At 41.7% G+C, this 12,018-nt stretch overlaps 1 protein-coding gene across 5 annotated transcripts in view; it reads left to right on the forward strand.

The window, feature by feature from the left end:
- LOC120027507 (CUGBP Elav-like family member 3) overlaps positions 1 to 12,018 on the forward strand; it is a 61,071-nt gene that overhangs the window by 38,188 nt on the left and 10,865 nt on the right. For 3 of the 5 annotated variants that reach the window (XM_038972460.1, XM_038972466.1, XM_038972467.1), the window contains one exon: positions 4,377 to 4,506. Coding sequence is in view for 2 of the 5 variants with exons in the window: in XM_038972468.1 (XP_038828396.1) it covers positions 4,504 to 4,648; positions 5,215 to 5,297 (228 nt within the window). In the remaining 3 variants the exon portion in view is untranslated. Of the gene's footprint in view, positions 1 to 4,376; positions 4,649 to 5,214; positions 5,298 to 12,018 lie in introns of those variants that run through there. The other 2 variants (XM_038972468.1, XM_038972469.1) reach the window with 1 other exon arrangement.

Genomic DNA, 12,018 nt, shown 5'->3' on the forward strand with positions numbered 1-12,018 from the left:
ATTTAAAAGATGAACGTCTTATTAATCCAGCCGCTGTGTCAGATTTCAAAAAGGTTTACTGCAAAAGCAAACATGCGATTTTTTTGGAGGACGGCGCCCCACACACACACACAAGTATTACTAGCATTTTCCAACCAAGCATTAGCGTCACGAAAGTCAGAAATAACAATAAAATAAATCGCTTACCATTGAAGATCTTCCTCTGGTGGCAATGCCAAGTGTCCTAACTACACAGTGAATGTTCGTTTTGTTTGATAAAATACATTTTTATAGCCTAACATGAAACATTTGTAAACCGGTTGCGTCGTGATTTCCGTCACATTCAACTTTGGACGAAGCGTTCGTGGTAATTACACACACTAAACAAACGTTTATCCAGTCATGGTTGGTTTCATTGCAATTCTCTGGTTGTTACTAACACAACCATACATGATGGTTCTTTTCCCGGGACGTATTGACCGAAACAAACCGATTTGAAGACACCAATCAATGACCTCATTGCGCACCAATGGTAGGACCGGTCTATCGTTGATTGACTGTATTTTGGCCCAATGACCACTGATCATCTTGAAATCTAGCTTGGAAGATAGCCAATGAGCTGAGGTAAACGGCAATATGTAATGGTTATACGTTCGAAGACCAGCCTTTGTCGTAAACTCTGGCGTAAAAGAGGTTCATTCGCCATTGCAAATCCTACTTGACGGAGCCACGAGTGTTACGCATAGCAGTACATATTCAATAGCATTTTCAACAAGTTTATATATTTAAACTATGGCGAATAAATCAGGAAAAGCTAAAACAAAGTCTAGGTATACAGATTTAACCCAAATTATAAAGGAAATTGATAGAGACAGCCCCCCATCTCACAGCTAGCCTTCAGGGAGCTGCTCATCCAGGAACTTGCTAGCTACAGCAAGTCCACTGCAACACCTTCTGCTCCAACCAGTGGTGTTCACCTGCCCAGATTCATCTCTGCAGGCATGAATGTGCCTCAGGACAAAAATGGCACAGTAGGGAGACGTCGTTGTGCCCTTTGTCACAGGAAATGCCCCATCACCTGCACCACCTGTTCAGTAAGCCTCTGCTTTACAGCAGAAAGAGACTGCTATGGGCCATGGCACCAGCAGCACAATATTGTGTAGAGGACTGAGGGTCTTCACAATATTGTAAATAGAAAATGTGTAAATAGTTACCCTTGTTATTTGTTTGTTTATTATTTGTTTATATATTTTTTCATATATATTTATTTATTTTTTGGGGGTGTGTTAGAATAGCATTTATGTATTTTGTATATAGTTATTTCCTTCAAAATGTATCACTGTACCAATTCGGCCACTTGGGTACATTTGGGTACATTTGTGTGGGACACCTGGGTGACTTCATGCTCAATGTCATATAGCTCGCTCATTTTTGAAGTTATCTGTCTAAAACTTTGCTCAGCTATTGTTGCCATCTTATGTTCTTCATTCAAATCATCCACAGCATCCTGTCTGTATGTTTGGCTGTTCTTGGTCATTTGAAAGATGATGCAGCAACAATAAAAAACAGAAAACGTATGTTTATTTCCTTGTATTTTCTTCTACCAGATCTATTGTGTTATATTCTCCTTCATTCAATTCACATTTCCACAAAATTCAGAGTGTTTCCTTTCAAATGATACCAAGAATATGCATATCCTTGCTTCTGGGCCTGAGCTACAGGCAGTTAGATTAGGGTATGTCTTTAGGCGGAAATTGAGAAGGGGGGGGTACCCCAAAGAAGTTAATTAACAGATTTGATTACAATAAAAGCAATAATAACATGTATGCTTCTCTTTACACAATACAATATTTATTATAACTCTTTTTATTGCTCAGTTACTTGTATCTTTTGCATAAACTTTAAACTGACATGTCCATTGTTGATGCATTATGAGGCACAGTGAGTGACAGTCTAGGTATTCGTTGGATAGATCACACTTTTACAGAAAGTGTTCTATCTTGAAAATGTCATCGCTGACATGCACTATTTTTTGGAGCGTATTAACAGCAGACAAATTAGCAAAATACGTTTTCCCGGAGTAAAATATCCCTTTTTAATGTGATTGTAATATAATGAAAAACTACAATCCGTAGTGCTCTCAGGTTTCTCTTTCATCAACAGTGAAATAATACAATTGACAAAGAGATAATAATTATGTACATAACATGCCATCGTAGTGGCTTTCTGGAAATGGTTGCCAAATGTCGTTGGTCAGCTAGTCTAACCAGTGCTTGACTTGGACTGAAATAGGTTCCGGTACTCATTTTGGATGCTGGTACTGTTTATATGTAGGTGCAAGAGCACCACAATACTTTTGAGCTTATATTTTATAAGAGGAACAGGAGCTCAAGCAGTAGAAAATGTGAGGTGCAGGTACTCAGCTCAAGTGAGCCCCTGCTCAAGTCAAGCACTAAGCCTAACTTGTCTATTGACATGCACCATCTGAAATAATCACCTGCCAATTTCAACTATTTTCTAAATGTCAACCATTGTATTGTATCATCAAGATGAGGAAGATCAACTCAAGTTTAGTCTAAAGATCTTAGTCCATGCATGTGCGTTATCCATGCATGTGCGTTGGGATGGAAGTGGGGATATGATTTAAGGAGGGATGATAGATGGCAAATTTAAGAAATGGTTTGGGTTGGGTACAATATTTTTTGAGGAAAAAAAAGATTAAAACACCACTGGCTATTTAGAACTGGGATAAACCCAATGTGGTTTTCGGCAAGAGCTCATACAAGTATCTGTTTTTCATTGTGAGAAAATCTTGTACTGTACGTGTTTATTTAAAGTGCCATGATTGGGTATGTGCGCATAAGTGAATGCTGTCATGTGGGCCTATTGTTTACATGTTCGCTCATTGAGGGTAAAGTGGGTGTGTGCAGCAGAACCATTCAAATGACATTTATTATGAAATATGTCAAATTTAAAGAGATTTTGTTTTCATTTTCTTTTTGCCAATCGAAGTTTCAGTCAGCGACCGCATCTACAACCATTTCAGCACCGCGGTCAGCTCTCACTACTAGAACAAAAGACAGATTTGCTTGTATCCCTTGATGTCAGGCACCGTCAAAAAGTGCATGGCTAAAATGAAGGACGAAAACATGTCAAAACAAAAAATCCCTCTCACAATCTATCATTTACGTCCAATAAATGTTAAGTATTATACGATTAAGTAATCGATTTTGTATCATTATGTTGTCTTATTCTGCACAGTCAAGAAAAATTGAGAATGGAGGAAATGTGTCTTAAGACCAGTCCTGGTAGAATTCTTAGACGCTTCCTTACGGCAGACATCACGGCTTGTTACAACCTAAGGGAGCAAGCATATAGATCGACAGGGAGGGAGACACCGGTTTACGACGTCAAAGGCAACGGAGTACACAGACAGAGCCAGCCAACGCGGGAGCGAGCGGCAGCAATAGTCTACCATTTCCTGTGTTGGATCATAGGGAGCCGTTTATTATAACCACAAACCGCTTGAAAAATCCAGAAGAGGTTGTCATTTTTTTCGAAAATCCAAATTTGTGTGTATTTAGAGTGGGAAACCGGGTTTGTATACAAATAACACAAACAAAACTACGAGATCAAGCATCACACGCTCATGTTTATGGATAAAGGACGTCGCCGCTTGGATTTGTTAGGTGCGCTCTTTTGGGGGTAACTTGTCAAGGCACGGATTCAAAGGGGTCCTACATTAGAGAAATTAATTGAACAGGAGAATAGACAGAAACCGAAAATAAACCCGATTTGACAAGGGACAGAGGAGAACGGGTGATTCTGCTCTCAACTAACCGCGAGACGAAGGAGAGAGGATCACGGAGGAATAGTAGGTGATGATTTTGTTCTCTTAACGTATGTTCAATTCATTGTTATCGTCACCCCATCTTGACAAAGGGACCAAACAGGCTATACGTTGACACAACGTGACAGTATAGCCTATGGGTTTAAACAAGCAATTTAGACCCATAGAGGTTTGAACAAAGGAGTACTTCGATGTCTGTTTTATTTACATTCATGTACCCATGTAAACAACGGTGTTAGTCAGAACCTAATAATAGGTTATCAGCTCATCAATTTCCCGATATATATATTTTTTTTTTTTGGTGCGGGGACAGATTACAAACAATTACAGGGAAAACCATTGCAAATCATTATAATTGCAACATTCCAAGATGTTTTGCATGGCTATACCAACTGATGACCGTGATAGCTCCTGCTATTCAAAACATTGAAAGAAAATGAAAGTAGTTATACATTTGAAGAATAAATGAATAGACTAGACCTCTTCTTCTCATCTGTTCCTCTGTCGTTGTGTTCTAAACACCTTCCCTCGCTCTCCTCGTCTCCAGGACCGAGTTGAAACCTTTGCCCGTCATCTCCACATCGTCCGAAGATCTATAGGTCCTCCCCGCTCCTTCTGACCGTAATTCCAGTGTCCATCCTCGGTGCGCACATCCCCGCATCCACACCGTCTCAATGAAGGAGGCCGACGCAATCAAGCTCTTCATTGGGCAGATACCCCGGAATCTTGAGGAGAAGGACTTGAAACCGATCTTCGAACAGTTCGGGAAAATCTATGAGTTGACAGTGATAAAGGACAAATACACGGGGATGCACAAAGGTAAGGGGAGAGGAGACTACACTGTATAGGCTAGGCTGTAGAGCGCACGGAAATACTTAGTTACAATACATATTCCTGCTGTCAGGCATTAGACATTGTTTAGGCTGTATGACTGAGCATATTTAGGCTACGAGACCAATGTAACAGGTGCATGGCCACTGGCAGTTAAGTCTTTTCTGGCCAGCAATAAATGTAGTTCATCAGTGCACCTTCCAGCTTGCCTTTGTGGTTGTACCAGCTGAAGCAATGGTTAGCATCTCAAATGGCACCCTATTCTGTATGTAGTGCACTACTTTTGACAAGGGCCCATAGGGATCTGGTTAAAGGAGTGCTCTATATAGGGAATGGGTATCATTGTAGAAAATGTCACTTCTCCCCTCCATAGGCTCAGTAGCCTATATACATGTATTTTCTACAACAGAATATTAAAAGTCACAGTGCAACCTGCTGCATTTTCTCTCTGCCCATTGTTGCGTCACGGAATACTAATACATTCCACATATAGACCTAGTGTTATGCACCCATCTTTGTTTAATGGTATAATGAACCCTCAATCCTCCCACCAGGCTGTGCCTTCCTGACATACTGCGAACGAGAGTCTGCCCTCAAGGCCCAGAATGCACTGCACGAGCAGAAGACGCTACCAGGGGTGAGTGCTCTCTCTGACATTCAACAGCACACACTGGCTGAGTCCCAAATGGCATCCTATTCCCTATGTAGTGCACTATTGGCTAGAGCCTTATGGGCCCTGGTCAAAATTAGTGCACTAGTACTACGTAGGAAAATCGGGTCCCATTTGGGACGCAACCACTTCCATGAGCACAAGGCGGAACAAGTGGCAGTCTACCTCACTGCACTACACACACACAGACACAACAGTGTGCCACAGAAAAAATAACTCACTCTGACATGTGAGCTCCACTTCCCTTTGAGTTGATTTGCCCAAGAGGAAGGTCAGAGGCGGCTTTCCTATATTTCCCTATACATGACGCATCCAGTCAGTGTCTTAGTCATCATCCTACGTCTTGGTGGGTTGGGAGTGACAGCTTAGGGGCATGCCGGAGTTACTTTGCCCTCTCTCGCGTCCCGCACATTCGAATCAAAGTTAGAGCAGCTTGTTTAGCATAACCAGGCAGCAGGTGTGCTGCCAAGTGACATTTATGGAGCAGAATGTGACATGACAGGCGTTCTCTCTCGGCAGTCTCTATAGAAACAGACTAGTATTGCATTCCGAATGCTATTGCCTACGGTGCCTTCAGAAAGTATTCATACCCCTTGACATATTCCACATTTTGTTGTTACCCATCTACACACAATATCCCATAATGACAAAGTGAAAACATGTTTAAAAAAAAAATTTCAACAAATTTATTGAAAATGAAATCTCATTTATACAGTACCAGTCAAAAGTTGACACTCCTACTCATTCAAGTGTTTTTCTTTATTTTGACTATTTTCTATATTGTAGAATAATAGTGAAGACATAAAAACAATGAAATAACACATGTAGTAACCAAAAAAGTGTTAAACAAATCAAAATATATTTGAGATTTGAGATACTTCAAAGTAGCCACCCTTTGCCTTGATGACAGCTTTGCACACTCTTGGCATTCTCTCAACCAGCTTCATGAGGTAGTCTCCTGGAATGCATTTCAATTAACAGGTGGGCCTTGTTAAACGTTAATTTCTGGAATTTCTTTCCTTAATGCGTTTGAGTCAATCAGTTGCGTTGTGACAAGGTAGAGGTGGTATACAGAAGATAGCCCTATTTGGTAAAATACCAAGTCCATATTATGGCAAGAACAGCTCAAATAAGCAAGGAGAAACAACAGTCCATCATTACTTTAAGACATGAAGGTCAGTCAATTTGGAAAATAAATGCTTCAGAGTTCAAGTAACAGACACATCTCAACATCAACTGATCAGAGGAGACTGCGTGAATCAGGCCTTCATGGTCGAATTGCTGCAAAGAAACCACTACTGCAGGACACCAATATGAAGAGACTTGCTTGGTCCAAGAAGCATGAGCAATAGACAATAGACTGGTGGAAATCTGTCCTTTGGTCTGATGAGTCCAGATTTGACATTCTTTGTTCCAAATGCTGTGTCTTGTGAGACGCAGAGTAGGTGAACGGATGATATCCGCATGTGTGGTTCCCACCGTGAAGCATGGAGGAGATGGTGTGGGGGTGCTTTGCTGGTGACACTGTCTGTTATTTATTTAGAATTCAAGGCACACTTAATCCGCATGGCAACCACAGCATTCTGCAATGATACGTCATCCCTTATTGTTTGGGTTTAGTGGGACTACCATTTGTTTTTCAACAGGGCAATGACCCAAAACACACCTCCAGGCTGTATAAGGGCTATTTGACCAAGAAGGAGAGTGATGGTGCTGCATCAGATGACCTGGCCTCCACAATCACCCGACCTCAACCCAATTGAGATGGTTTGGGATGAGTCGGACCGCAGAGTGAAGGAGAAGCAGCCAACAAATGCTCAGCATATATGGGAACAAGAATGTTGGAAAAGCATTCCCCCTGAAGCTGGTTGAGAGAATGCCAAGAGTGTGCAAAGCTGTCATCAAGGCAAAGGGTGGCTACTTTGAAGAATCTCAAATATAAAATATATTTTACAGGTAACACTTTTTGGGGTTTCTACATGATTCTATATGTGTTATTCAATAGTTTTGTTGTCTTCACTATTATTCTACAATGTAAAAAATAAAAAACCCTTGAATGAGTAGGTGTGTCCAAACTTTTGACTGGTTCTGTAAGTGTTCAGACCCCTGAGTCAATACTTTGTAGAAGTACCTTTTGGCGGTGATTACAGCTTTGAGTCGTCCTGGGTGTGTCTGTATCAGCTTTGCACATCTGGATTTGGGGATTTTCTCCCGTTCTTTCTTGCAGATTTTCTCAATCTCTGTTAAGTTTAGATGAGGAGCGGCTGTGAAAAGCAATCTTCAAGCCTTTCCACAGATTTTCAATGGGATTGTCTGAGCCACTCAAGGACTTTAATATTCTTGTTCTGAAGCCATTCCAGTGTTGCGTTGGCTGTATGCTTGGGGTCATTGTCCTGTTAGAACGTAAATCTTCCCCCTAGTCTAAGGTCGTTTGCTCTCTGAAGCGGGTTCTTATCAAGGATTTGCCTGTATTTGGCTCCATTCATTGTTCCTTCTATCCTTAGTCTCCCAGTCCCTGCCGCTGAAAAGCATCCCCATAGCATGATGCTGCCACCACCATACTTTACGGTAGGGATGGTGTTAGATGGGTGATGAGCTCTGCATGGTTTTCGCCATACATAACGCTTTGCATTCAGACCAGAGAGTTAAATGTTTGTCTCATCAGACCACAGAATCCTTTGCCTTATGTCTTTATGTGCCTTTTGGTAAACTCCAGGTGTGCTGACATGTCATTTGGCCCATCTACCATAAGCCCAGGTTGGTAAAGTGCTGTAGAGACTGTCCTTCTGGCAGGTTCTCCCATCTCAGCCAATGAACTCTGTAGTTCTGTCAGAGTGGTTATTGGGTTCTTGGTCACCTCCCAGACCAAGGTCCTTCTTGCTCGGTTGCTCAGTTTGATTGGACGGCCAGCTCTAGGCAGTCTGGGTAGTTCCATATTTTTTTTCATTTCCCAATGATTGACACCGCTGTGCTCTTAGAAACGTTCAACACTGTATAAATAGTTTTATACCCTTCCACAGATATATTCCTTATCACAATATACCTCGGAGCTCTATGGACAGTTCCTTGGACTCTATATGGTATAGTTTCTACTCTGACATGCACTGTCAACTGTGGAACCTTATATAGACAGGTGTTTCTTTCTAAATCATGTCCAAACAATTGAATTGGCCACACGTGGACTCCAAGTTGTAGTGACATCTCAAGGACGTTCAAAGGAGATTGTATGCGCCTAAGCTCAATTTGGAGTGTCATAGCAAAGGGGTATGAATACTTATTTAAATGAGAGATTTCTGTATTTAATTTTAAATAAATTAGCAAACATTTCTAAAAACATGTTTTTAATCCATTTTGAATTCAGGCTGTAACACAACAATGTGTCAAGGGTTATTATGAATACTTTCTGTAGGTACAGTATTTACTGCACTACTTTTGACCAGGGCCCATTGGTTTCTGGTCAAAAGTAGTGCACTATGCAGGGAATAGGGGCCACCATTTGGGACTCTAAATAGGCTATATGCAACACGGCTAGGAATTATTATTGGACAAACCTGCTTTCCTCCTCCACTCACTCTGCCTCCTCTCAATATCTCCCTCTTCTTTTTATTGAGGTTTACTGAGTTGTATTCTTTATTGGGTTTTATTACCAGTATTTCCATTTTAAGATGGTAGTGGGCCAAATCAAAGTGTATTTGTCATTCGCCCAGGACACAGCGTAGTGTACTCAGTACAATGAAATGCTTACTCGCAAGCTGAGACAGTGAGGAGCATTTGGGAGCCAGAGAGGTAGAGTTAGCACTAGCAGCAATATACTGTAAATCCTATTATTAGCATGACAGTAGTCTGGCCTTCCTGACCTCTCAGAGGGGATCAGCAGGCAGGTTCCCCGTCGCTAAACCCTGTCTCCCTCGTCTATCTCCCCAGTGACTCGCTTCCCAGACCTTCTCACCTAAGCCATGTACAACCGTCCAAGAACAACCTCCCCCTCGTGTCCCCCATCCCAACCCCCGCAATGATGAAAACCACCTTATTAGCTAGACACTGACTACCCCCCCCCCACCCCCGGACAAGTAGTATCCCTACCCCCACTACCAGCTGTGGTGTAATCGTTATCTAATAGCACCTGCACTGCCAGAGAATAATTAACTTCACCATCCCCTTGTCAGGGACGCTATAAAGAAAAAACATGAAAGTAATTGTAAGACACGAATACGCCAATGTGCTTCTGAATACAGAAAGCTGAAGCATGTCATTATCTCTCTCCTCTCTCTGCATTTATATTCAACATCCCTCTGTCTGTAGTGAGCTATACGCTGCCTGCCATGGTGGAAAATGTCGGTGCTTTTAATTGTCCTCACAATACTCAACTACGGCCGAAAAGTAGATATAAAAGGAGTAAGGAGAGGGGGGGGAGAATGAAGGGACGGCGGGATGAACATATGGTCTGATCTGAGTGGCACCTGGCCTTGTGTTTAATTTCAGGTGAGAGACACTCCGTCTCACTGACATTGAGGCAGAGGATAGTGTCGAAAGGAGAATCTGCTGGTCTCTCTCTCTCCTCCCGTCTTGTACTCATGTCCTCCTGTCTCCTCTGTTTCTCCATCTCCCCGCTGCGATCTCTTGCTGTCTGAATTCTGTTTTGTTGCCATCCCAGTGTTTCTGGTCAACTTCACTACTACAGCTGCTGGAGACGGAGAAACTCTGGGCAGATAAACATGACCAACTCACAAATTGAATATAACCTATATTTATATCCCTTTTCCTCTATCCCCCTTTATCTACGTTTTGGATCTAGATTGTATGTGCTTTCACAATGGTCATCCCCACTGGTAAGGGTCAAATGCTTGTTTCGCTGATTTATTATGATAATGTTTCACTGAAATCAGAACCGGACATTGCCCTTCATTAGCAAGAAATAACCAGGTGACGATGGATTTAGTAAAGTCGGCCTGTGAATGAAATTCCAATATTTTAGGACTCATTTTGAATAATTAAATGTACATACATTTATTTTGCGTGCAGATTGCTGGGGCATGTCTCCAGAGATGGAATGAGACGACATAAGACTGTGTGTGTGTTGTGGGGGAGGGGGAGGGCAGGTGTTCAGACTGACATGGTTTGCTGAAGGGGGGATGGAGCATGTATGCTCGGGAAGAAAACATCCAGAGATGTGGATTGGAGATGTTGACGTCTTCATAAAGGAAATAAGAACGTACACACCGCTCTTGTCAGCATCAATAGTTTATTTAGCTTCGTCAGAGCTTCTTTTTTTTTTTTTAAGATCTTCATAAAAGAATAGACGCTCTCCTTAAAAAATAAAAATAAAAATGAACATCTGACTAAGCTTGGCATTTACTCAGCCATGAGTCAGACACATTATTTTGTGAATAGTCTGAAAATGAATGAATTTATGACTAACAATTGAGCATACACACTGTGTGTGTGTGTGTGTGTGTGTGTGTGTGTGTGTGTGTGTGTGTGTGTGTGTGTGTGTGTGTGTGTGTGTGTGTGTGTGTGTGTGTGTGTGTGTGTGTGTGTGTGTGTGTGTGTGTGTGTGTGTGTATACATACATACAGTTGAAGTCGAAAGTTTACATACAGCTTAGCCAAATACATTTAAACTCAGTTTTTCACAATTCCTGACATTTAATCCTGGTAAGAAATCCCTGTTTTAGGTCAATTAGGATCAACACTTTATTTTAGAAATTTGAAATGTCAGAATAATAGTAGAGAGAATGATTTCTTTCTTCATCACATTCCCAGTGGGTCAGAAGTTTACATACACTCAATTAGTATTTGGTAGCGTTGCCTTTAAGTTGTTTAACTTGGGTCAAATGTTTCGGGTAGCCTTCCACAAGCTTCCCACAATAAGTTGGGTGAATTTTGGCCCATTCCTCCTGACAGAGCTGGTGTAACTGAGTCAGGTTTGTAGGTCTCCTTGCTCGCACACGCTTTTTCAGTTCTGCCCACAAATTTTCTATGGGATTGAGGTCAGGGCTTTGTGATGGCCACTCCAATACCTTGACTTTGTTGTCCTTAAGCCATTTTGACACAACTTTGGAAGTATGCTTGCTGTCATTTCTCCAAAAAGTAAGATCTTTGTCCCCATGTGCAGTTGCAAACCATAGTCTGGCTTTTTATTGGCGGTTTTGGAGCAGTGGCTTCTTCCTTGCTGAGCGGCCTTTCAGGTTTTGTCGATATAGGACTCGTTTTACTGTGGATATAGATACTTTTGTACCTTTTTCCTCCAGCATCTTCACAAGGTCCTTTGCTGTCGTTCTGGGATTGATTTGCACTTTTCGCACCAATGTACGTTCATCTCTAGGAGACAGAATCCGTCTCCTTCCTGAGCGGTATGATGGCTGCGTGGTCCCATGGTGTTTATACTTGCGTATTATTGTTTGTACAGATGAACGTGGTACCTTCAGGCGTTTGGAAATTGCTCCCAAGGATGAACCTTGGAGGTCTACAATTTTTTTTCTGAGGTCTTGGCTGATTTCTTTTGATTTTCCCATGATGTCAAGCAAAGAGACACTGAGCTTGAAGGTAGGCCTTGAAATACATCCACAGGTACACCTCCAATTGACTCAAATGATGTCAATTAGCCTATCAGAAGCTTCTAAAGCCATGATATCATTTTCCTGAATTTTCCAAGCTGTTTAAAGGCACAGTCAACTTAGTGTATGTAA

This window comes from Salvelinus namaycush, chromosome 32, assembly GCF_016432855.1.
Source record: "Salvelinus namaycush isolate Seneca chromosome 32, SaNama_1.0, whole genome shotgun sequence".
NCBI lineage: Eukaryota > Metazoa > Chordata > Actinopteri > Salmoniformes > Salmonidae > Salvelinus > Salvelinus namaycush.